The sequence below is a fragment of the Podarcis muralis genome, chromosome Z (genome assembly GCF_964188315.1).
Source record: "Podarcis muralis chromosome Z, rPodMur119.hap1.1, whole genome shotgun sequence".
NCBI lineage: Eukaryota > Metazoa > Chordata > Lepidosauria > Squamata > Lacertidae > Podarcis > Podarcis muralis.
This window is the reverse complement of record NC_135673.1, coordinates 22421671-22447144: the sequence shown is the minus strand read 5'-3', so window position 1 is coordinate 22447144 and position 25474 is coordinate 22421671. Positions and strand designations below refer to the sequence as shown.

Here is a 25474-nt window from a genome sequence, read left to right as displayed (position 1 = left end):
ACAGGGGACAAAACAAGTCTGTCCTCACTCTCCCTTTCTTTTTATTTGGGCAATGGAACTGCTTATATGCATCACCTGGGTATTCATATTAACCTTCCTATGTTCTGGGTCTTTACGCAGACTATATAATGGTTACCACCTCCCACTCCTGTGGAAGGTTTTTAAAATTTTAAAATGAGAGATGGATTGATATGCACATTTAAGGGAGTCTGTGGGTCAACTTTCCAAAATCTGAAGTAATGTGCTTTAATGTCCCTCCTTCAATCCAGAATAAGGTATCAGTATTCCACCAAATTAAACTGTGTCATCTACATTTGAGATATTTGGGTGCATATATCACAATGAATTTTAATAAGATTTTTTAATGATAATTTTTATAAAACATGGTCTTTATTAAATAAAGATATTAAAAGATAGGAAATGGGAACCTATTTTGTACTTGATAGATTGTATTGTTCTTCCTAAAATTACCTATCTTTTTCAAACTCTCCCTGTATGGCTCTCTCCAGAACAGCTGCAAAGGTAGCAGAAAAAATTAATTCTTTTATTTTTGCACAAAAGAGACCAAGGGTTGTTAATAAATTGCTTTATTTTTCTATTAAAGAAAGAGGATGGGGGTTTGCCTAATTTAGAATTATGTTATTTGGCCGCTCAATTGAGACATATACTTAAATTGGTATGATAAACAATAGACCCATATAGAGGCTGAGAAAATAGAGATTGGGTTCCCTTTAGCGTATTCTAATTTTCCAAAGAGGATCTAGAGAGAATATATGATTCAAAAACAGGCCTTTTACAAACAATGTTTCAATGCTGGAACAGAAAATGCACATTAATAGCTCTAGTACATTCTCAATTGCCTTCCACCCCCCTTTTTATACTAAGAACCACACATAATATTATAATAGGGGAGGGTCAGGGATCTTTAATAAATATGCAAATTTTATTTTCAGAATGCTTCTAGTATGGAGATGGAAAGGAAACACAAATTAAGAAACATTAATGTTCCATGGTTGTTATGGTGCTAAATTTCCACCTTTTAAAATAAAAAAAAACGCCAGCCAAACTGCTGCCACCTATAAATTAACTGAATTTGAGAATTTAATTACCATCACCTTTAAAGGTGGTAATAAAATATACAAATTCTAAATATATAAACTTTTAAAATAAATACTGTATTTTTTGCCCTATAGGACGCACTTTTCCCCCTCCAAAAATGAAGGGGAAATGTGTGTGCGTCCTATGGGGTGAATGCAGGATTTTGCTGAAGCCTGGAGAGCGAGGGGGGTCGGTGCGCACCGACCCCTCTCGCTCTCCAGGCTTCAGGAAGCTATCCGCTAGCTGTGGGAGAGCTGCGTGAAATCGTGCAGCTCTCCCACGGCTTGCGGATAGCAGCCTGTTCTGGGGGCTGGGGTTGGGGGAAGCTTGGGCTTCCCACGCCCCAGCCCTGCACCTGGGGGGGGGGAATATTTTTTTTCTTTATTCCCCCCCCCAAAAAAAAACTAGGTGCGCCCTATGGGCCGGTGTGCCCTATGGGGCGAAATATACAGTACATTTTTACTTTTAAGATGAACCTAATGGCCAGACAGGACTAAGACTGTCATGGAGCTACTGTAAGATCTGGACTGGAATGTAGAATCATAGAGTTGTAGAGTTGGAAGGGACCCTTGAGGGTCATCTAGTCCAACCCCTGCAATGCAGGAATCTTTTGCCCAACGTGGGGATCAAACCCACAACCCTGAGATTAAGAGCCTGATGCTCTACATACTTGAAAAATACTTACAGCCAAAAAAAGTGGCTTAAACGTCATTTTCATACCATTTAGGCAAGATACAAAGAAATCACTCTATAGTATATAAATGGTAAATGATCCCCAGATGGACGCCATATTTTGATGCATCCACCTTCCCAAAACATTACCGTGGATGTTCTGATATTGGAGTGCATTACCATTTGTGGCGGGAGTTGCGTGAAGGTTCAAAACTTTTGGTCCACTGTTTTTTTCGAGAAATTAATGCAATTATGGGTTGCCATACTGTCCCCTCCCAATTCACATTATTGTCCATTTATGAAGAGAAGAGGCTGCCTTAAATTTGCACATTAGTTAATTCTTCATTTATTAATTGCTGCCAGGGTTAATATAACCCATTTTCGGAAAGCCCAAGCTAGAGCCAAACATACTTATTGGTACGTCCCATACCATACTTATTGGTATGGGACGTAGCTTAGAAAAAATAGTAGTTTTAGAAAAAATGACACATAAATTACAAGTTGCAATAATACATTTGTTACAACATTGTTTTTCTACATATGAAAGTAAGAAGGGACACGGACAAGCCCCACCTACTGCTTATAAGTGAATTTGGTTAAGTCATTAATATATATCCTAATATTTCTTTCAGGGTTAAACCCCCCCTTGACATAAAAGGGACCTGTATTATGTTTAGTTACCAGTTTACAAAAAATCTGCTATATAAATTTTGTAGTTCTTTGTTATATCAGCCTACTGTTTCTCTGTTATTACTATTTCGCCACAACAGACTTTTATTTAAACAGAGCTATAGAAACCCCAAGGATTATATCTTGAGTATTTTAGAAGAGGGTGTTTGTTTGTTTTTAAAAAGTGTGCCTTTTAAAATATAATGGCCCAGCGGACTGAGACCATTTTGGCACCACTGTATTTCAGCTGCACAAGGACTGACAGCTTGAACCAAGTAGCAGTCCAACGAGAAGTGCCAGATCAAGATTAACTGTAGTGTTGCCACTAGTTACTATAATGATTTTAATCAAAGAGTATTGTGAGAAAAAGGAACTCTGGTTTGGCTGCTGTGGGCATGTCCAGATTTCTCATTAGGCATTAACAACGATAAACACTTTTGACCAGAAAATTCCATATTGAATCTTCAGGTCTTGTGTCTTGTGAGTAAAGAGCCCATATGCATAAAGTGCATTCTTCTCTGCACCACTGAAAATATTCTTTAACACTTGAAATGGAAGGGGGGGTAGAGGAGAAATAAATGAATGCTACTAGGGATTGTCAATCCACATTAAATTTCATAGGGAGCACTGCAAACAAAGATGGCTTTGTGTTCATTATCTGCGCTGAAAATATACCTTCACATTATCTTCTTTGCATTGGATACTCAATTGGAAAAAATATGAGGGGTGGGAGAAAGAAAGATCCTTTATGTGGCATCATTTCATTCAAAAGCCAGAACTAGTCTGCCACTGGAAAGTGAGATTAAATATTTATTCATGTAGCCACGATTTCACCTTTTTGCTGCGGCTACTGAAATTACAAGATTAGAGGAGAAAATGCAAAGGCAGGAAAAACGGTACAACCGATCTGTTTTGGGTATTTAGTACATCCATATTCTCTGTCATAATTTGGTGTCTCCCCCTCCCTGTGCTGCACCAAGACTTTGAATATAGTTAAAATGTAATTTCATATGGCAGTGGAAAAACCACTCCTCAAAAAAGCTTCCCTGGACTTGGAAAAGCTAGGTAACTACCGGCCAGTTGCTAGTCTCCGCTCCTTGGGCAAGGTTCTTGAGCAGGTGGTCGCAGACCACATCCAGGTGCACTTGGAGGAAATTGGTTTTCTAGATCCATTTCAACTGGGATTTAGACCTTGTTTTGGCACAGAAGCTGCTTTGGTAGCCTTGTATGATGACCTCTGTTGGGAGAGAGGCAGAGGAAATGTGATGGGTTGTGAAGGGCACCGTTTAAGGATCAGGGACTACTTGGCCACCTCCACAGCCCACGCTGGAGACTCCCAAAGCATGCATGCACCCACACATGGGCTACAAGTTGCCAGCATGTGCTGCAGAGTACAATGTATACACACACTAAAAGGCAATGGTTGTTACAAAGATCTGATTTATGAGAAGGCACAACAGATGGTACAACAAACAGATCCAAACGAATGTGGGTGTTTGAAAAGGAGTATCACTGATCATAACGTGTTTTTACATAGACTAGCTATGTGTATTGATTGATGGCCTTGAGTCATTTAAATATATTGGTGCAATATATAAATAAGTCAATATTTAATAATACCAAAAGCCCTCTAATGATGCTATAAAGGGAAGCAAAGGGGGGAGGGGGAAGATATTGAATGTATTGTCTTTAAAAAATAGAAGTTAATTTAATATGGAATTCCTGAAACTGTCTCTATTATGCAGCATAGCAGCACAATAAAAATGTTTATCATTTTACAAGTGTCCTATCAACTATTGACATTCTTGCATCAAGGTTTTTGGATTCCCCTCCCCCTGTGAAAAAACAACAAAAGCTCTGATTTTCGTGATTATAAGGTTTGAAAACACATGCAGAATCACATAAACTGCATGTTATCACAAGGAACTGACACTCAGCTGTGCATACACCCACACTCAAACACCTGTTTTTGGAAAAATCATCATAGCATGGGGAAATCACTAATTGATCACTTCACATTCTACACCCTACATGCCCACTCAGATCTAGATCACAGACACAGGCTATGGCCTGCTTGATCAGACCAACAACCCATCTAGTCCAGCATCTTGTTCCCACAGTGGTCCACCGGAACAAGAACCCTCTCCCTTCCTGTGGTTTCCTGCAACTGTTATTCAGAAGCATGACTGCTTCTGACCATGGAGGCAAAGCTGTGGCTGTGGTAGAGAGAAGCCCAAACAGATCCAGCCCAACCTACATTCATCCATCCAGCCCATAATATCTATTATGGAGCATGGCCAAGGGGAGAGATCTGCCATCCATCAAGTCAGGCCGTAAGTCCAACTAGCTCACTATGGTCTGCTCTCCAGGTGTTGTTGGACTTCAGCTCCCACTATCTCTGACCATTGTCATTTCTGGCTATGGCTGATGGGAGGTTGGAATCCAACAGTAGACCATATAGTTTCCCCAGTGCTACTGACATCTATACGGAAATTATATTTCCCCAAAGTCGTGGGAGACTATTCCTGCAGCTGTAATTTGTATCAATTATTTTCAATTCTGAATTTTAGATTGCTATAACCTACCATGGGTCCTGCTGGTGAAGGATGTTGGGGAAAATAAATATATTATTATTAATAACAGGGGTTTAATCTGGGGCTTCTTGTACACAGAGTATGTGCTCTACTACCAAGCTACAGAACTCAGAATAGCACAAATCAGCACTTTGGGATGGGGACCAGGAAGCCAGATTTAATCTCCTCTCTTGCATAGCCCTTTTTGTACTATTCAGAATAACTGCCTGATCTTATATGCATGCAGTTCAGGCAGCTGCACACACTTGGGTTTCGACTAAAGCCATTATGTGTAAACTAGGAGTAGGGAAACTTTTGTTCCTCTAAATGTTGCTGAACTATGATTCCCGTCCTCTCTGGCCATTGGCCATGCTTGTTGAGGTTGGCATGAGTTTCACTTCAGCAATATCTAGAGGGCCAAAAGTTCCCCATCCCTGATGTGAATGGAATCTGAAGCAGCCCTGAGGTATTTCAGAGCAGACGTTTTCACAACACTTTTACTGCCAAGAACCTGTCCCAGCCTTCCCTAACAGGGGAAGATATTTTGGACCACAACTTCTATCAGTCCCAGCCAACACAGTTGCAGATATTTGTAGCACAAAACATCTGGAGGGCACCAGGCTGGAGAAGGCTGGACAAACAGACCTCTCCTTGCTCTAAATGCAGAAGCTGACTGAACACACATTTGAATCTTGCTTCAGGACTGAGGACGGGACAGCACCCCCACCATACCTTAGGGCAGGGTTTCCCAAACTTGGCTCTCCAGCTGTTTTTGGACTACAATTCCTATCCTCCCTGACCACTGATTCTGCTAGCTAGGGATTATGGGAGTTGTAGTCCAAAAATAGCCGGAGACCCAAGTTTGAGAAACCCTGCCTTAGGGCGTCAGGCGCAGTGCAGGTGACCTGGCACAGCCAGTTCTGTCATCTTGAACACTAGGCCACTGTTTATTCTCCACTCCACCTGGTGCCAGTTTGCCACCCACTCAAACTAAATGACTAGGTTGAGGAAGGTTAATTGCACCTCCCCCCACCCAAGAAGTTCAGAGTTATATGAAGAAGGCTCCCAGAGTCCCCCCATCCAAACTCAGGTGACACATGGCATTTAGTCAGGTACGTTTCCTTGATTGTTGTTATTATTTTATGAGAAGCACATGTGAGAGGCAGCAAACTTCAGCAGAGCTGGAGGGAGGTTCTTAACCCATTTATTCTCTGACTTTTTTTCCATTTAAAAATCACCTAACCAACTAAAGATCTGTGAGGGGGGAAATTCAGGATGTGTGTTAGCAGCTTCGAAGGTTTGGGACTGTTACCTGTAGGGAATGGACACAGCACATTGCACTGCATCCAGAAGGTCCCAGGTTTGACCTTTGGCATCTCCAGATGGGTCTGGGATTGTCCCACCCCCTGATGGACTAACGTTCTGACTTAGTTTAAGACAGGTTTCTATCCTGTAACTTTTCATGTTAAAAGTGATGCCTTGCAACATATATTGTGGCCTGAGACAGGAGGACAGCTTTGCTTTGCAGAAACTAAGCAGCACTCTACATCCACAACCAGCTTTTATAGACAGCAGCTGTGTATTGACCTGCTCATCAGCTTCAAAATATATACAACACACACACACACCATCAAAATCTGTCTCAGTCCCCACCCCTAAAAAAAATATAAATTCTCTGCAATACTTTCAGTTTCAAAGCCCAAATTACAGCCTAGTGCTTCGAAGTGATTCTGGATAGAAACTGACAAGCATCAAAAGAAGAATAATCAGCCCAATATTCATTCTCCCAACCCAATGAAGTGGAAATATAATCTATTAGCATCAGTGGTGAAAAGTAAATTAGATTTTTAACCTGTTCCAGTTGTTGTTGGTTTTTCCCCCCTTTTAAAGTATTTTGATCTTTAAACCAACAGCTGCCTTTTAAAAGCTTGATTAGATGAATAGAAGCACATAGCCCCATGGAAGGCAGGAATTAAACCACAAGGAAATAAAATCCTAATAAGCTTTAACAAGTATGATTCATATATGACTAAATTATGCACCTTTCCCCCTTAATGCCTTTGCTAAACAAGTTTGCCCATTTTCTTTAAATTAAATTAAATATGGCTACTACATATTATAGCATTATTTAGTGCCAACAAGAGGAATGGCACAGAACTTGTGTGCCACACTGGTCTGCTTCTTGTGGGTTTTTGACCCCATTTGAAACAAGCCAGGCTAGGATGGATGGAGGATTCAGATAAACCACAAGGGGAGGCTAGGAGGCAGTGATGCAGCTAAAGTGGAGGTAAAGATAAAGCAATGCAGAAATGGTTAGCCTTGAGGACAGCAAAACAGCTTCTTTTCCCTACCTGGCGAAATCCAAGGAGCAGAGAGGAGGGAGGGAGGGCCTGATGAATATATTTAGCTTACACAACTTCCTTCAGGGTAATGAAAGGACCAGTCAGACCCAAGAGATCTACAAAGGCTCATGTGGAGCTAGGACTTTTGCTTGTGCTCTGTCCAGGGTCCTGAATGACACCTCTAGTTGCATTTGTTCTCCAAAACAGAGTTCTCAACCCATGACTGTAGAAATCCATTCCTGCTCTTTCTATTTATCTCCTGCTCTCGTTGTCTGCATCCAACCCCTGTTGGACAAGCTTCTTCCAAACCCTGCCAGGGGTCAGCCTCCCTTTTAATTTTCTTACATTTTTCTTACGCCAGCTTTGCATAGCAAGGTAAGAAACTGCCTCATGTCAAGTCAAATCACTGGACCTGCTAGCTCTGCATTATGATTCTCCAAGTCTCACTCAGGAGGACTTTCCTAGTTCTACCTGGAGATGCTGGGGGTTTTCTGCATGCAAAGTGTGTGTTGTAGCAGATGTGCTGAGCTACAGCTCTTGGCTTTACACCTTCAGCAAGTAAGGAACATGCTAAAACAGGGGTGGGGTAACCTATGTCTCTTCAGATGCTGTCAGACTACAACTCCCATCCTCACCCTGACCGTTGGCCATGCTAGCTGGGGCTGATGAGAGCTGAAGTACAACAACAACTGGAGGGCTACAGGCTTCCTGTGTTAAGAATATAGCATGCATCCACTTCTGCCTTATAACATGCAAAGTGGTGGCAGACCTCACTACACATGCCACAGCAGGGATAGAGAACCTTCAGTCCAGGCATCTCTTTCTGGCCTGCAGGACTCTCTTGTCCTCACACCCCTCACTGGCCCCACTTTGCACCTTCCTTGTGTGATTTTGCCAGGCTGGTGATTCAGATTATGCTTCTTGCTTACTTGGATGAAGCATAGAGACAGAGGTGTGTGTGTGTGTGTGTGTGTGTGCGCGCGCGCGCCTACGGTACAAAGTTAAGATTAACATTTATTACTCTGCCTGGTTTTGCTTCTAGCCCTGCCTGCTACTGACATGTGGCCCCTGGAAGGTTGCACATAAAACAACAGCAACAAACACAAAAAGATTTCTGTACAATTTGGAAGCCTTACAAACAAGCAATACTATAGAGTTCTGATATACCTTTTCCTTGTTATTTATGCATCAGCCCTTTCTTGTTGGGGGATGTTCTAACAATGTCCTGCTTTTATGATTTTCTGCTGTATACCCTCCACCTCCTTTAATATACCTACACAAAGAGCTCTCTTAGGTGGAACCAGAGCAGTGGCTTCTTTCTGGGACTACATGTAAGTGGTTAAAGCTTTGCTAGTCTGAAAGGAAGGAAGTGGGGTACAATAGGGCACATGAGATCAAGTGTCATCATAATTGAAGAGCACCAGCTCATTTATGGTACCCAGAGTGGGCAGTGGAGAAGAGAACCGAAGATGCTTAAGTGGCATGATAAAGAGCCTCTTTGATGGGTCATCTTTTAGCACAACTCTGCTGCTATGTGGATCTGCTGCACAGGGTGAAGTTGCGCCCTCTAATTAGGAATCATATTTATAAACTAGCTACATGGCAGAATTGTGGAAGGATGCTGGGCACTGCCTCCTTTCATTTATTACTCTGCCATAAATCAACAAGACCACCATAAAAATGAGATTACTATAAAAATCTACGCCTGCACTTAAAAAGCCCTTCTTACAGAATTCAAAAGCTCAAACTGAGAAATGGAGGGAAATGTCTTGTAGCACCTCATATATCAGCAGGGCAGCTCTTCAATGACACAAGGACACAGCAAAATCCATTAAATCAAAGCCCATAGCCACACACTTTTACTATTATGCACATAGGTGTTACTTGTATGGCTCAGACATGCTTCCCAAAAGCAAAACATGGGCATTTGCAACACTCCTCATTCTAAACTATGCTTATTATGGTCCTTGGAAGAAGGAGAGGCTAAAATATTATATGAACAAGGGTTCCACAAAGATTCACCTGGTTTGAATCAAGCTGTCTCAATGGGACACCTGGAGACAAGTGTTGGGTATACAAGATGTGTGTGTTTAGCCTGGGGAAGAAGGCTCCACGTGTTGGGACAATGGTGAGTAGTCAGAAGGAGAAGAGGGAGCAGACCAGGAAAAGGAGGTGTTGGAAGCTGAAGAGGTAACAGAGTTTAGTGAGTAAGAAGAGGGTGTAGCAGAGAGCAGAATTAGGCAGAAGTGGAGGCTGCAGAGGAGGGAGGATGGGAGGCAGAGTGGAGGCAGGCTGTGGAAGAAGACAGGGAGTTTCTCCCTTCTCCTGCTCCCCTCCTCCCTAATCACCCAGAACATGAAGAGGAGTGAAGAGGGTGGAGCAAAGAAAGAGACGAAGGCGCATCAGATTGCTGGGGGAGGAGTCTTAGAGAGCAGTGGGAAGGAGGGGGCCTTCAGTCCTTGCAGCAGCCTCAATGGGGCAAGACCTACTGGGTCTTCCTACTGGGAAGAGTTGCTGTGATCACTAGTCCTGAGCTGTTTTTGTTTCTTTCAATGAAGTTTAATTTTATTATGTTTACATCCTGCCTTTCCTCCAAGGAACCAAAAGCATCCTATATATGGTTCCTAAGCAGCCTCCCATGTAGGCACTGGGTAAATCTAGACCTGCTTGGTTACAGCAAGATGGTTGCATCAGGAGCATTTGGATCAGGTCCCCAGACTTTTGCTTGATAAGTGACTCAGCTCCATCAGGATTTGTTAAACAGCAGACGATAATATGCACAAAAGAGGCGTCTTCTCTCCTCTTCCCACCATAACATCTTAGGCAGCTTACAAAAGGGGTGGGTCAAAAGCAAAAGTTGGGAATTACTTGAAGACCTTTGCATGGTCTGCAGCAGAACGCCAAAGATTTCCACTCCCCATCCCCATTTCTTAACAATTACAAGAACTGTTCTTCCAAAATAAGGCTGGCGAAATGAAAAAAAAAAGGCAGGGATTACTCACAGCTCTGTCCACCACATTACTGCTTGCTCAAGTGTCTGTCTGCTTATTGCTCACTGCCTGTTTAAAGAAGTGCTGCAAGACAGCAATGGTATCACCAACGCGTGTCACACGAGAAGAGCAGTGCCTCCAATCACAGCCTGGGTGTCTGCCGTTCCATCAAGCGCTTTTCTCAAGTGTGCTCTTCATGAGATACTGGGAGAAAGTGAGGAGGTGAGATATCCAGCTCGCCCAATAACAAGTAAGCTTTAGTTCCTGCTTGCAGGCTTCCCATAAAGGGCATCTAGTTGGCTGCTGTGAGAGCAGAATGCTAGACTAGATGGGCCACTAGCCTGACCCAGCAAGCTTTTTTGTTCTAAAGTAGTTATTGTTGCAGGGGCACCAATTCAAGAGGAGTGGAGTAGGATGACCAATGATAGGTCTTAGGTGGAAAAAACAGGGGTTGGACTATCATTGCTACCACAGCCTACAACATCTGTTACCAGAAGTGGCCATGTCACTGCCTAATGGTAGGGTTGGTCTTGCACTTTGAGGAAGATCAAAAGAAACAGGCACACTAAAATGGGAGCAGGCAATTTTTGCTATATGATCTTGTCAACAACTGTTTATGTTGCTTGTACAGATGAACAAGCCCTGATGCAAGACTGGAAGTAGGTTTCACACTGAATGACCACAGCATCAACAGACCTGTAGGCTTGTGTTATTTACTAAGTAAATCCCATTGATTTTCATTTGACAGTATGCCATTTTGAATGGCATTTGTTTATCATAAATAGTGTGCATGGGATTACATCCTTAATTGCATAGATGCCATTAGCCAATCGATTTTAGCATTCTCCTTCCAGTAAGTGCTTATCATGTTTAAACCCCTGAATGACACAGCCCCCAAATATCTGAATGACCACGTCCTTCCCTGCAGATATACTGGGTGCTGAGATTGGTAGAGAAGGACCTCTTGGTGGTTCCTCCACCCTCAGAGGCTCAGTGGGTTGCAGTCCAGGAAAGGGCTATGGAACTTCATTCCCACAGAAGTGTATCTGGCAAGTTCATCATACAGATTTGGAGAATGCTGAAGACACACCTCTTTGCCCTGGATTTTGATACTTAGCATGTATATTTTAAGGACACACCTTATTTTTGTGGTTGTAAATTGTTTTTAATTGTTTTTAATATTGTGTTGTAATTCTTGTAATTGTGTTGTAATTCATCACCACCACCACCACCACCACCATCATCTTCAACTTAAAAAAACTGTGCAGTCTGATCACTTAGCAAATGCAGGAACTGTATCTGAAGTATGCAATGCAATAACTTTTATGTAGGATTATTTATTACAACAGCAGTCATAAAGAAGAAACGTGAAGCACAGAGAAAAAAATGAGATATACAGGTTAAATTGCCATGTTGGCACTTTGCAATAAATAAGTGGGTTTGGAGTTGCAGTTTGGGCACTTGGTCTCTAAAAGGTTCGCCATCACTGCCCTAGGCTGCTCCACTTGTGAGGCCCCTCCCCATCCCCCACCCTCACAACTAGAAGAAAATGGAAGAGTGTCATAAACAAAACTGAGTGAAGCCAAAGATGATGGCGGGTATTTAAAATTCTGCAATTCACAATTTCTCCTCTAAAGGACGTAAGATGTTATTGTTAAAAATCATGGTGATTTTTTAAAAATGCATAAAATTAACACTGAAAAACATTTGCAATAACTGAACTTTGTAAACCTTTTGTGGAATAAGCATTCATTTTTAGGAAAATAAAGTTGTAATGTTATTCTTAAAAAAAACAACACCTTGAGTTTACAAAATATATTGCCTGGGAAGTGTAAATAATATGACCATGATTACCTGACAATGCGGCACTTTTAGAATCTACTTTATGTTGCCATTAAAAAGTCAGTTTTAAAATACACATTAAGAAGTAAACTACAACCCTCAAATACAGCAAGGCTAAAAAAAAAAATTCTAGCCTTCCTCATAGCAAAATCACCCAAAACTTCATCAAAATTTGTTTGTCTAAGTTTGTCACTTTCAGTGTACATAATGCTCAGTGCGGACAACCTCTCTTGAAACATTGTGGCCCTTAGTTCATTTTTAATTCTTTTGAGTCTTGAAAAACTCCTCTCTCCTGAGCAGTTAGTGACCATAAAGCTAAGAAATAATCATAATCATAATCATAATCATAATAAATTTTATTTATATCCCGCCCTCCCCAGCCGAAGCTGGGCTCAGGGCAGCTAACAACAATCAAAATAGTCCAACATTCTAAAAACATTCATTATAAAATTAATTAAAATCAAATTGATGGCAACCATTAAGGAAAATTCTGTGCAGATTGCCAGAGGAGGGGGTCAGGCTGCACCCTGACCAAAGGCCTGGTGGAACAGCTCTGTCTTGCAGACCCTGCGGAAAGATGTCAGGTCCCGCAGGGCCCTAGTCTCTTGTGACAGAGCGTTCCATCAGATTGGAGCCGCAGCCGAGAAAGCCCTGGCTCTAGTTGAGGCCAGCCTAACCTCTCTGTGGCCTGGGATCTTCAGGATGTTTTTATTTGCAGACCATAAATTTCTCTGTGGGACATACCAGGAGAGGCAGTCCCGTAGGTACGAGGGTCCTAGGCCGTATAGGGCTTTCAAGGTTAAAACCAGCACCTTAAACCTGATCCTGTACTCCACCGGGAGCCAGTGCAGCTGGTATAGTACCGGATGAATATGATCTTGCAGCGAAGACCCCGTAAGGAGTCTCGCCGTGGCATTCTGCACCCGCTGGAGTTTCTGGGTCAGTCTCAAGGGCAGCCCCACGTAGAGCGAGTTACAATAATCCAGTCTGGAGGTGACCGTCACATGGATCACAGTGGCTAGGTCAGGGCGAGAGAGATAAGGAGCCAACTGCTTAGCTTGGCGGAGATGAAAAAATGCCACCTTTGTTATAGCTGTAATCTGCGCCTCCATAGAGAGGGAGGTATCGAAGATTACACCCAAACTCTTAACGGACGATGCTGGCACTAATTGCACCCCCGCAAGAGATGGGAGTTGCCCCCTCAATCCCATATCGCCCCGTCCCAGCCAGAGGACCTCTGTCTTCGAAGGATTTAACTTCAACCGGCTCCCACGTAACCATCCAGCCACAGCTTCCAGACATCTGGTCAGTGTGTCTGGGGCCGAGTCAGGATGGCCATCCATCAACAGATAGAGTTGGGTGTCATCGGCATACTGATGGCAACCCAGCCTAAAACTCCGGACAAGCTGGGTGAGGGGGCGCATAAAGATGTTAAAAAGCATCGGGGAGAGAATTGCACCCTGAGGTACTCCACACACCAAGGAGTGGCGCGATGACAATTCCCCCCCAAGCGCCACCCTCTGTCCCCGACCAGAGAGAAACGAGCACAGCGATTGAAGGCCTGTGCCCTGGATCCCCACGTCGGCAAGGCGGTGGTCCAGGAGTTCGTGATTGACCATGTCGAAGGCTATTGACAGGTCTAGAAGAATCAGCAGCCCCGACCCGCCTCGATCCAGCTGCCTGCGGAGATCATCTGTTAGGGCGACCAGAGCTGTCTCGGTCCCATGACCAGCGCGGAAGCCAGACTGGAATGGATCGAGAGCCGATGTTTCATCCAGAAACCTACCAAGCTGTTCAGCCACCACTCTCTCAATCACCTTACCCAGGAATGGAAGATTCGAAACTGGGCGGTAATTGGATAGATCTACAGGATCTAATGATGTTTTCTTTAAGAACGGACGCACCACTGCCTCCTTCAGTTCCCCTGGGAATATCCCGGTGCCAAGGGACAAATTGATGATATCACCCAGGGGGGCCCGCACCTCGTCTGGACACACTCTAATCAGCCAAGACGGGCACAGGTCAAGAGGACAGGTGGTGGGCTTTCCAGCTCGTAGGAGTCTGTCCACATCAGCTGGGGATATCCGGTCAAAGTGGTCCAATACTGGACCCGAGGACAGTCGAGGGGCCTCCAGTTCCTTTATTGTATCCAAATTGGCAGGGAGGTCATGGCGGAGCAACAGGACCTTCTCCGCAAAAAAGCTCGCAAATGCCTCACAGCTGTGTATCAAATTGTTATTTAAATTTGGCTGTCCTTCAAGGGACGTTAAAGACCTAATTATACTAAATAATTGCGCCGGGCGAGAGCTAGCAGAGGCAATGGAGGCCGAGAAGTAGGACTTCTTAGCGGCCTTTACTGCCATCTCGTAGGTTTTCATAAAAACCCTATAAGATGTTCTTGAGGCTCCATCATGGGCACCCCGCCATACTCACTCTAGCTGTCTGAGGTCCCGCTTCATTTTCCGAAGCTCCTCGGTAAACCAGGGAGCCCGGTTTCTGCGGGGTCTCAGAGGGCGCCTAGGTGCGATCTCATCGATGGCTGCTAGGAGCTGGATATTCCAGCCCTCAACAAGCTCAGTCAATGAGTCGCCAGGGGGAGCAAGGTCCCGCAAGGCCTGATGGAATCTATCAAGGTCCATCAGCCTCTGCGGGCGAGCCCAAATTGGCTCGCCACCTAAGCAGGGTGGGGGTGGAAAATCAATCCTGGCTTTCAGAGCGTAGTGATCAGACCATGGCACCTTCATCGAAGGAGACATAATCACATCTATACCGACGCCAAAGATCAAATCCAGTGTGTGGCCTGCTTGATGTGTGGGGCCCGAAACAAACTGGGAGAGCCCTAGTGTCGCCATGGAAGACACCAGGCCCAGAGCCTGTGAGGAGGGAGTGGCATCAGCATGGATGTTGAAGTCCCCCAATACCAATAGGTTAGGGAACTCCAAGGCCCAGCCGGCCACCGCCTCCAGCAGGCCTGACAGGGTGGCTGCTGGTGCGCTAGGTGGCCAGTACACCAGCCAGACAGCCAAGCTCACCTCGGAGCCCCACACTAGGCCAACACATTCAATGCCGGGGATCGATGGCGATGGTAGAGCCCTGAAAGAACAATCTTCCCGGATTAATAATGCCACCCTCCCCCCCGGCCCACAGTCCGCGACTGGTGGAGGATGGAGAAACCCGGGGGCGCCATCTCTCGTAAGGTAACAGTTTCCCCTTCGCGCACCCAGGTCTCCGTCACACAGGCCAGGTCAACCCCCTGCGAGGTGAAGAAGTCTCGCAGGGTGGCGGTTTTGTTGCCTATAGACCTGGCATTGCACAACACCAGTGACGGAGGTGAGTAATCCTTGCTCACCCTACCTTCGTCCCTCGGGATGGGGCTCAGATTGGAAGGGGTACGAGCATATCCGTATCTCGATCCCCTTCGCCTATGACATCTGCCCCCACCGCCATACCTCCCTCGCCCCACTACGGTAGCAATCCCAAGCCTCAAACCAACCTCCATTTACAAAATAGAAAAACAAATCAAACCAAAAACAATTGTACCAAACAAAACAAATCCCCACCCCACTCAATATCCAACCCCAAACCAAAATAAAACGGAACAAAATAAAAATACATCAATAAAAACCACCGTTCACGGTGGTACAACAAAGTAAAAAGTAAAAACCCCTTTAAAACACTTTAAAATATATTTTAAAAAATGGTTTATAACATATATTTATAAATAGCCGCAATATTGTTTCCACATTAAGAAAGGCCATCTGAATTTTTTCCTTGTATATAACTTGATAAAAGCAGAGAGTGCTCTGCTGTAATCCTATGTCTTTGTCTCGCATACAGGTGAAAGTGCAAAAGTTCATCAAGACGTTTCAGGTCAGTATCTTCTGAGTATGCTTTCATCAACAGTTCAACACCTTGCTTAATTTCTTGCTTAGATGCTGTCAAATTAGCAAGAATGGCAAACAATTGTGCAACATCACTGTACACAGTACTTAAAAAAAACAACTGGGTTCAAGTGCATCTGATATAGGAATAAAGGATTTTATCCTAAACTTATCTCTTGAAGAAAGTGCATCTAAGGCATCAGGTGCACTTCTGTCATTTATCTGCTGTTCCCTCACTCTTTGTCTCATTGTTTTGTAGTTGACATTTGGCAAGGTGGCTTTTGCTTGTTCTCAAGCTCATCAGAATCAACTCCAATTTTCCTTTTAAAATCCAGAAGTGAACTGTACAAACTTGCACAAGAACTCAATAACAGGTCTGATTTCTGAAGGGCTTTGTTGACCTTGTGAAAATGACCTAGCACACCGGTCCAAAAAGGCAGCATAAACACAGATTCCAGTTCTTCCGTTTTCTGCAAAAGATTGTTAGCTTGGAGCCTGGTCTCCCCCTTCCCATTAACATCAGAGTACAAATGACTGAGGGCATCAGTGATATCACTGTAACTTTCCAAAACAGCTTCTGTGGCTTTTGTGTGTGTGTTCCACCTGGTGTCTGACAAATATTTAGGCACTTTAGAACGAGGTGGCAAAAATGATTTTAGAACTGCCCATCTCTTTGTGGAGGATGAAAAGAAGCTATAAATTTCATTGACAATGTCAAAACTGTTCACTGCATCAAGGCAGCAATCCACAGCTGAATGGCCCACCAGATTTAAAGAGTGACCTGCACAAGGAATAAATTTTGCAAATTGGTTTTTTTCCGATGATTTTTTGCTGCATACCATTGTACTTTCCAGCCATGTTGGCAGTGTTGTCATAAGACTGCCCACGGCATTTTCTAAAGTCTATTTCAAGCTCAATAGTGAAATAGTTGAACACAAAATCAGCCATGCTGTCTCCTGAGTGGTCTTTTGGCTCAAGGAAAGTTAAAAATCTCTCAGTTGGCAAACCATTTTCAGATGATACATATCTGATAATTAAAGTCAACTGATCAGTATGTGAAATGTCAGGAGTGGAATCTACTGAAAGGCTGAAATATCCAGCCTTTCTCACATCAGCCAGAATTGCGTCCTTAACTTTTTTTGCCATGAGTTGAATAATTTCCTCACATATAGTTTTTTACAAAGAAGAGGGATTGTCTGATCCAGAATGTCCATAACGATTGATATGAGCAAGTAAAAATGGATCAAATTTTGCCACTAGTTCTAAAAGACCAAGATAATTGCCATTATTTGGAGATCCAAAGTGTTCATTGTCTCCTCTGAATGGTAAGCCTTGTTCTACAAGAGTGCATATTACAGCAATAATTCTTTCCATGACATGCCGCCAGTATAGTTGCTCTGCTTTTATTTGTTCCTCTAGCTTGGAAGTTAACGTTTGCCCGCACTTCCTTGTTAGGTAGGCCAACATGGCATTCCTATGGTTCTCTGAGTTTTCATGACTTTGGGTAAGAGGGGTATCCCCCCCCCCCCCAGTCATCAAATCCACAGCTAAAGCTGTGGAAGAAGATGCAAGGCCTGGAAAAGAGCTCTTGTACTAAACCTGGACTGCTTTTTGTACACTTGTTTGGAATCTGAAAATGGTCCACAATGATGCAGAACTTGAGAAAGACCCCTCTCTACTCAATAGGATACTTCCTCATGTGATAATTCTGACCACAAACCAATATCTGTTAGTAGGTCTATATTTGGCACCATCTTTATCTGCATCTGGAACACCTTAGACTACGATCGTATCAGGCGTGAACTGCAAAATCTGACTATTCACATTCTTTTCTTGTGGCTCTTTAGCCTCTCCCTGCCCAGTAAGTGACTCTTGAATTAGTTCTATATTTTCAGTTTGAGCTAGCATCATGGCTGCCTCCTCATAATCAGCTTGCTGTTCCACATCCTGCTTCATTGTTCCTCTTTCAGGGAGGTTTTTGTCTGGTTGAATGCTTGTAGTTGGTTCAGACTGAATAGCTTCACTGAGTGGTTTATGCACGAAAGCAGTGATTGGTCTTAACTTCATTATCATAGCATTTTCGAGTCTCTGCCTCTTGCGCTTGTTAGCACCACTTTCAAATCTTTTACTCATGCTTAGATTAGAATCTAAAAATAAAAATAAAAATTAATCCTCAACTGGGTAAACTTGGGCTTCTGTCACTCTTCAGTAGCTGCCACCACTCACTGACTTCCCTAAGCCTTTTTTGAGGGGCAGTGAGACCCCTCTGGCTGACTCCTGGGGTTTGGAGATGTTTGGGTTTCTCCTGGAGGGCTGGCACTTGCACATTTTTGGGCTTTTCCCCTCCCAGGACCCTTCTTAAGGCACTGGTAGTGGGCAGGGTGGGAGAGACTCTGGTCACAGCACCAGACTGGGCTTTAAACAAAGAACAAATATTTTCTTGACTATCTACAAGTAACCGGATTTTAAACACAAAAGGCAGTTTAAATTAAACACAGAAAAGGAAAACACCACTGGGCACAAATAAAATAAGACAAAACGCACTTCCTCTGACCCTGAACTGACCCCTATACAGTGGTACCTCGGTTTAAGAACAGTCCGGTTTAAGAACGATTTGGTTTACAAACTCCGCAAAACTGGAAATAGTGTCTTGGTTTGAGAACTTTACCTTGGTCTAAGAATGGAATCCAAACGGTGGAAGGGCACCGGCGGTGGAAGGCCTCATTAGGGAAAGCGTAGAACGGTTTTGGTTTAAGAATTGACTTCCAGAATGGATTTAGTTCGTAAACCGAGGTAGCACTGTACTTATTTTCCCTTGGGAAGAGGTCCAGTTACCAACCTGCAGCCTGGCCTCCTCCCTTCTACAGGTAGTCCTGGATCCCTCTGAGGATCCCATCCTACCACTGGTGGAGAAGGGGGGGGGCGGTGGGGGCGGTCCACCTCGGGTGTCATCCCTGAGGGGCGACTGCTGCGGGCAGCGCCCCCCTGGGAAGCTTGCCACCACTTGCTAGTCTCAAGGACAGTGTTTCCGGAAATGATACTACTGTTTTGTGATAGTCTCCATCAGCTGAAAACACTGTCCTTGAGACTTTTGGGATGCCTTCTGTTGGAACTTTTGAAAAACATTTGAGAAAACCTTACTTTTTAGTCTTTTGAGACGTCTTTTGTTGAAACCTCTGAATAACCATTGTGAGACTGACCTTTGATGCCTATCTTGAACACATGGCTTGACGTTCTGTGCCACTGGTCTGTTACATTGTCTATATGAACTCCAATAGATTTATTTCTACCTTTTGATTTATATCATTATTCTATTACATATGATTTAACAGTTATTAGCCTATGTGTTGTGCCTATATTTCTGTGATTGGTTACCTGCTTTCAGCAATACGGGTCACTGTTTGGTAGTACCCGATTGGTTAGCTGTCAGATTCTAGAGCTCCCTATTGGTGACTTTTTGGTAATTCACAAAATACAGAGTCCATTCATGAAGCAGTAACATAAATCTCCATTGGTACATAGTGGGTGTATATTTCAGCGGCTGAACGTACAGTGGCACCTTGGGTTACAGATGCTTCAGGTTACAGGCTCCGCTAACCCAGAAATAGTACCTCTGGTTGAGAACCTTGCCTCAGGATGAGAACAGAAATCGTGCTCCGGCGGCATGGCAGCAGCAGGAGGCCCCATTAGCTAAAGTGGTACCTCAGGTTAAGAACAGTTTCAGGTTAAGAACAGACCTCCGGAATGAATTAAGTTCTTAACCCAAGGTCTCAACTGTACAGGTTTATGGCCATGCTGTAGTGTAATGCTTATGCGATTGTGAGTAAAAGGTGGCTGGGCTCATCGTCTTGGGATTTTTAGGAAAACTGATTTCCAATAAGTGCCCCCCCCCCATTTCCATAACAAGTCATTGAGTCTGTACTCTGAATAGTGGCACCAGGGACCCAAAGGGGCAGGACTTGTCAGTCCAACCCCTGCACAGTCTCATCTGGGCTGGCCTTAAGGCAATTGGGCCAAATTGGGCCTCATGGGCCACTCCTAAGGGGCCTCCCGCACCGGGGCAATCTAGATGGATTTTATTTATATCTCTAAGATTCTGCAGACTTCAGCTGTGAACTGGGCCCTACAAAAAAAATTCAAGTTCGGCCCAGAGTCTCATAGCTGTTGGCCCTCGCTGCCCTGCCCTCGCATGAAGTCTTGGGTTTGCAATTATGAGAGAGGGGAGACTGTGGCACGGGGGAGCCGACGGGCTGGGGAGGCCCCCTAGATTTAGAGGCCCTAGGCCCTTAGCCTATACATAAATCTGGCACTGCTGGTGGCAACCAAGTCTGGAACCAACCCACAGTGGCTGAAAGTTTTCTACCCAACAGCACTAGTTCTTGGACCGCAAATGAAAAACAGCAGGCCTAGAGAGAAATAGCAGGAATTTTATGATAACATGTGGCTTTGGGATTGCATGTAATGATCTTTCTTGAGGTAAAGAGAATTCAAGAAAGGAAAACAAGGAATCATTAACACACACACCCTGCCGCCCCGAAAAAAATCCTGCCTGTTTTGAAGCTAAACATCTCTGCAATCATCAGCTGATATATTAAACAAACTGCAAATAATCATTTTGCTATTTGCCTCATTAAATCTCTCTGCCCACAGAAAATGCCAACACACACACGTTTACATGTAAGAGAGAAAAGAAGACACAAAAAGGATATTTAGAGGGAAATTAGGTATTTGAATTCAAACTGATTCTGTAGGTGTCCTAAAATCTTCCCCCATCAACTGAACTGCTAGGGGATGAAACCAATTTCATTACACACCATGAGAATGAGCCTGCTTTCTTCTTCTTCTTCTTTTTCCACCACTAGAATCTGAGCCTAGAATCTGAGTCTGCAGGCAACTTCCAGTAATGCAATGCGTTTTTTGTACATTGCTTTCACTGATATATGCATTTCTGTGCTCACTTTCCCTGAATAAATGATTTTTTCCCTGTACAAATTATTTGATTGTTTTGTGAAGTGTAAATTAAGTGCTTTTGCACTGAGACGTCAATCAAATTTCTCCCTCCTACCAAAACAAACATTGTGACCTGGCATAAGGCAGTCTTTCCATCTGCTGCCTGCATTCCAACTCCAGGTTTTCTTGATATGCACTTTAAAACACACACACCAAAACTACCATGTATTTCAGTCAGGTATTTTTATGGTCTCATACAATGTTGTTAAAAACAAACCCCCCATCAAAGAAATGAGTTACAGAAGCACAATAAGAAAACAGCAGAGAGCAGCCATCAAAGCAATGCCACCTGCAGGGCAACAAAGCAGCGCAGCCCAAAAGGCATGAGAAAGGATGAATAGATTTGCCACTTTCTGCCCCTTTACTCTCCTCATCAGTTCATTCTGTTCCACTCCAGTTTAATGAGGATAATTTCTAAAAAATTTCTGGAACTGGAATCTGCACTCCAGTTCAGGGCTTTTGGGGTGAGGGGTGGGGGATGGGGGGGGGATAGAGAGTATGTGTGCCCTGGCTCTGCTCCCAGGTGCCCTCTAGGAGCTGGGAGGATTCCTGTCTGCAGCAGGTAAGCTTCCTGTGCTTTCGGGGCGGGGGGATGTTCCCACACAATGCAGAAACCCAATTCCACCTTGCATGGGAAGCAGAGGAGGCTTCTTTCTGCAGACAACCATCCTCCATCTCAAGGAGGATGGGACAGCTTGTGCACACGTTTGTTCTCCCTTTTGCCGAAATACAAAGTCTAAACAGGGCTTACAACAGCACATGTGTGAATTGATAAAACTGTGGAAAAGGCAGTCTTGTTGCAATTGTTTGTATGGTTGTAGCAAGATTCTTTTTGTATGTAGTTTTATCAATGCACACAAAAAGATGGACCAAAAGAATGGATCAAAAGAATCTCTGCATACCCGTTAATACAATTGCTGAAAGGTTGGTGAGTTGGGGTGTTGTTTTTTTATAGCAGTGCACATACATTTTGGCAATGTTGGGATGAGGCTAGGTGTTTACATTAACTGAAAGCTGTGGCCAGATGGACACATCTTGTGCTCTGTAGAAAATTTAAGAACAATGACAATAGAAGAATTACAAAAATTCTATCATATGAATTCAATTTTGAGAAAAAAAGTATCCGTTAACACGAAGCTCCTTATTCCTACTGCTCTTTAGCTTTCAGTGCATCGTGGAAGCATCCCTAGTCTTGAGCAGATAAACACCTATTTACCTTGCAGCCATGACTCTTAAGATTATGTGCCAGGCAAAGAACCCCACTGAGAAAGAGCCTGACCTAAAGGCAGCACATGCCTAACTTTCCCCAGCAAGAGTACCCAAAGAAGGGGGTCTCTAGATGATCTCAGAGTGTATAAGAAGATTTATGTGGAAGCAAGTGCTTCATGGTAGGATTTTTCATATCATCACTACTAAACCAAGGCATTTTTACAGCAAGTGGATGCACTTAATGTATACATTGCTTCCAAGCAAGGGTGAATTGCTGCATCAAAGCTACTGAGGCCCAGAAGCCATGCCTTCCCACTGTGCAAACAAAACTTGGGTTTGCATATTCTCTTCTCTTCTGTTCCTCTTCTGTGCATCAGAGGAAGATATCAGAAGCTTCCATTTCTGATTTTAATCAAGCTGCAGTTCCCCACTACACCTGAACTCAGGAAGCTGTGGTTTGTTTAAACTCTGGTTTGTAATCAAGCCAGGATCTGAAACTCCCACCAGCCCTAGCCAACCCAGCCCTAGGCAACCCAGCAGTCTAAAAGATCTGTATAGCATCATGTTGTAAAGGACATTCAAAGAGGCAGAGGGCACACTCATGGGCGTAGTCAGGAGAGGCAGCTGCCCCCCAAGTCAAGTAAATAAATAAAAATACTTAACTGACAAATTGCATTGCCAATAACTTGGTTCTGGCCCCCCTGACAAAAAGCCTGCCCCCCCCCCGCCATAAATCCTGGCTATGCCCATGCACACATTTTCTCTGATGCAGCTAAGCCTAGGATTTTCTTACATGAAGCCACATTCATGGAGCTAAAAGTGCGAGCAGGATGCAAGCTGGACTGGCTTCCTGTCAAGACAGTGAATTTCATCACACCTGGACTCTAGATTTGAAGTTAAAGCCCACTTTGCTTTCTCTGTTTTTAAGCGTCATTTAATGGCTTTGGCTGGATTGATTGTGTTTAAACATTTCTAAACTGTCTTGAAAATGTATTTGTAGGTTTAAAAGTGAGGGAGTCGTTTTTTGGGAGGTGAATTCCATTATGTAGTATGAAACAACTTAATGCACTAAGGGCAGCATTTTTTGTATCGCACAATTATAATTTCATGTGACAATGGGGCCCCTGTTTGGTAATATGCCCTGCAACAAAGGGACTTAATTGCATTTGACCATAGTCTAAGTTGTGTGTGGTTTTTTAAAAAAGCTTACATCTTATAGATGGCATGGTCATGATTCGTGACTGCAGTGTTATATTCCATGCAGATGATGTTTCCATGCCAATTAGCAGGCTCTGGGTTTTTTCCCCTCCCCCTTCTGGTCATCACGGATTTTAATGAAATCAGTTCAGAGGGAAATCAAAGCTTCTTCTGCACCCTTGCCTTACTAACTCGAAAACCACCCCCCCTCTATTATTATTACTTCTTCTTCTTCTTTTAAAAGTGTTAGAAATACCCGATTTTTGCTGCCTTAAGAACCTGTTCATCCGTCTATACGGCTGGGCACATGCAAATTGCACTGTGAAATGTACCTGCATATTCAAGTTTGTGCTAACAGAACCAGTTTTATTTCCACCCATGGAAATCTCTCCCCTCCCTCTGATCCTAAAAGCAATGGTACAGTCCACCACCTCAACTCCCCTCCCCAAGAGAATTCTGCAGTTGGGAAAACTGGTTGAATTTGATTAAACTTTTGGATTTCCTCCAATATTTTCAGCCATTCCATCTGCAGAAAAACACTCTACCGGCACTTGGCACATTGATAGCATTAACCGCCTCCTAAATCAGCAGCAAGTCTTGCCTAATAATTTGGCATTTGCACGCTGCTTTGTAAATTGTAAAATCCTCGCGTCCTCTGGTGGAAGGAGGGATCCTTCCCTCAACAAAAAAAATATGGAGGCATAATCTGTAAACGTTTTGGAGAAAGAAAACATCTTCCTGTAAAAATGCCTCTCTGCCATGTTTAATGAAATGGAGGTGGGGAGAGAAGTGTAAGAATAATAAAGGCAGAAATGAGATACAAACTTAATTTTCCACCTCATTCAGGGAAGGAGTATATTGCACAATGAGACTCCCTGGCTACAGAAGCTGCACTAAGCAAACAGGAGCTCTTCTGATGTTGATGGCTGTTGGAACAGCCTAAGAGAGGCCAGAGCACAGCAAGCAACCCACCAAAGCACCCACCAAACAAAAACAAATGGTGCCATTTTGTGCATGTATTTCTTTACTGCACAGCAAAGTCAGCAGGTGGAGTCCAAAAGCAGCTCCAACATCTGCTGTCAGGGGGAAGTTTACTTCACATGTTATAAAATTCTTTCCAGGAAGGCATTTCCATGTCAGAATGCACATTCAACCTGCATGTTAAGTCATCTCCATGTATGAATATTGTGTATGAAGGGTTGTTGTTGTTGTTTTACTCTAAGTGGTGTGTGTGTGTACGGCAGTCATTTCGGCAAAGGGAGAGGCAGGTTTGTGACCAACCACCAGAGGGCATACAGTGGTGCCTTGAGTTACAATCGCCTCAGATTACAAACGCTTCAGGTTACAAACTCAGCTAACCTGGAAGAGTTACCTCGAGTTGAGAACTTTGCCCCAGGATGAGAACGGAAATCGTGTGCTGGCAGCACAGCGGCAGCAGCAAGAGGCCCCATTAGTGAAAGCACACCTCTAGTTAAGAACAGTTTCAGGTTAAGAACAGAACTCTGCAACGAATTAAGTTCATAACTAGAGGTACCACTGTATTAATTCCTGCAGCAGAGTGCCCTTCACATAGGTTTTTGGCAATGTGATGGAAAAAGCAGCAGAAACAGCTCCAAAAGCTTAAAATCACTATTTTGGGAGAGGTTTTCCCCAAAAAGATCAACAATGTTGGGGTCAGGAATTTTACTTTTTGAAATATGACAACCCTACTGTTAAAGTGGCCTTTGAGGATAATTTATGTTATAATTCTAGCGGTATCCTCAGACTACATGGACATTAACAGATTAAAACATAGTTAAGTTGGTCATTTTCCCAATTCAGATCCAAGCTTCTATGGGATAAACAATATAAAAACACAGTATTTCATAAGAAACAACATGGCACAAGGCTAACACATTGTGCACACTGGTTCTACACTAGGGATGAGAGAACCCTGGATGCAGAGTGTGTACAGAGTGTGTACTGTGGTATATGCTTTGATAGACAGGCTA

The 25474-nt window shown here is 43.6% G+C and overlaps 1 protein-coding gene across 5 annotated transcripts in view; it reads right to left on the bottom strand.

Annotated features, from left to right (window-relative positions):
* Positions 1-25474, bottom strand: part of NEXMIF (neurite extension and migration factor) — a 208571-nt gene that overhangs the window by 18711 nt on the left and 164386 nt on the right. For 2 of the 5 annotated variants that reach the window (XM_028715304.2, XM_077922724.1), the window contains one exon: positions 10357-10548. The exons of the other annotated variants lie outside the window; for them this stretch is intronic. In XM_028715304.2, coding sequence (XP_028571137.2) covers positions 10357-10373 — 17 coding nt within the window. In that variant the 5' untranslated portion in view covers positions 10374-10548. The remainder of the gene's footprint in view (positions 1-10356; positions 10549-25474) is intronic. 5 annotated transcript variants of the gene reach the window in all.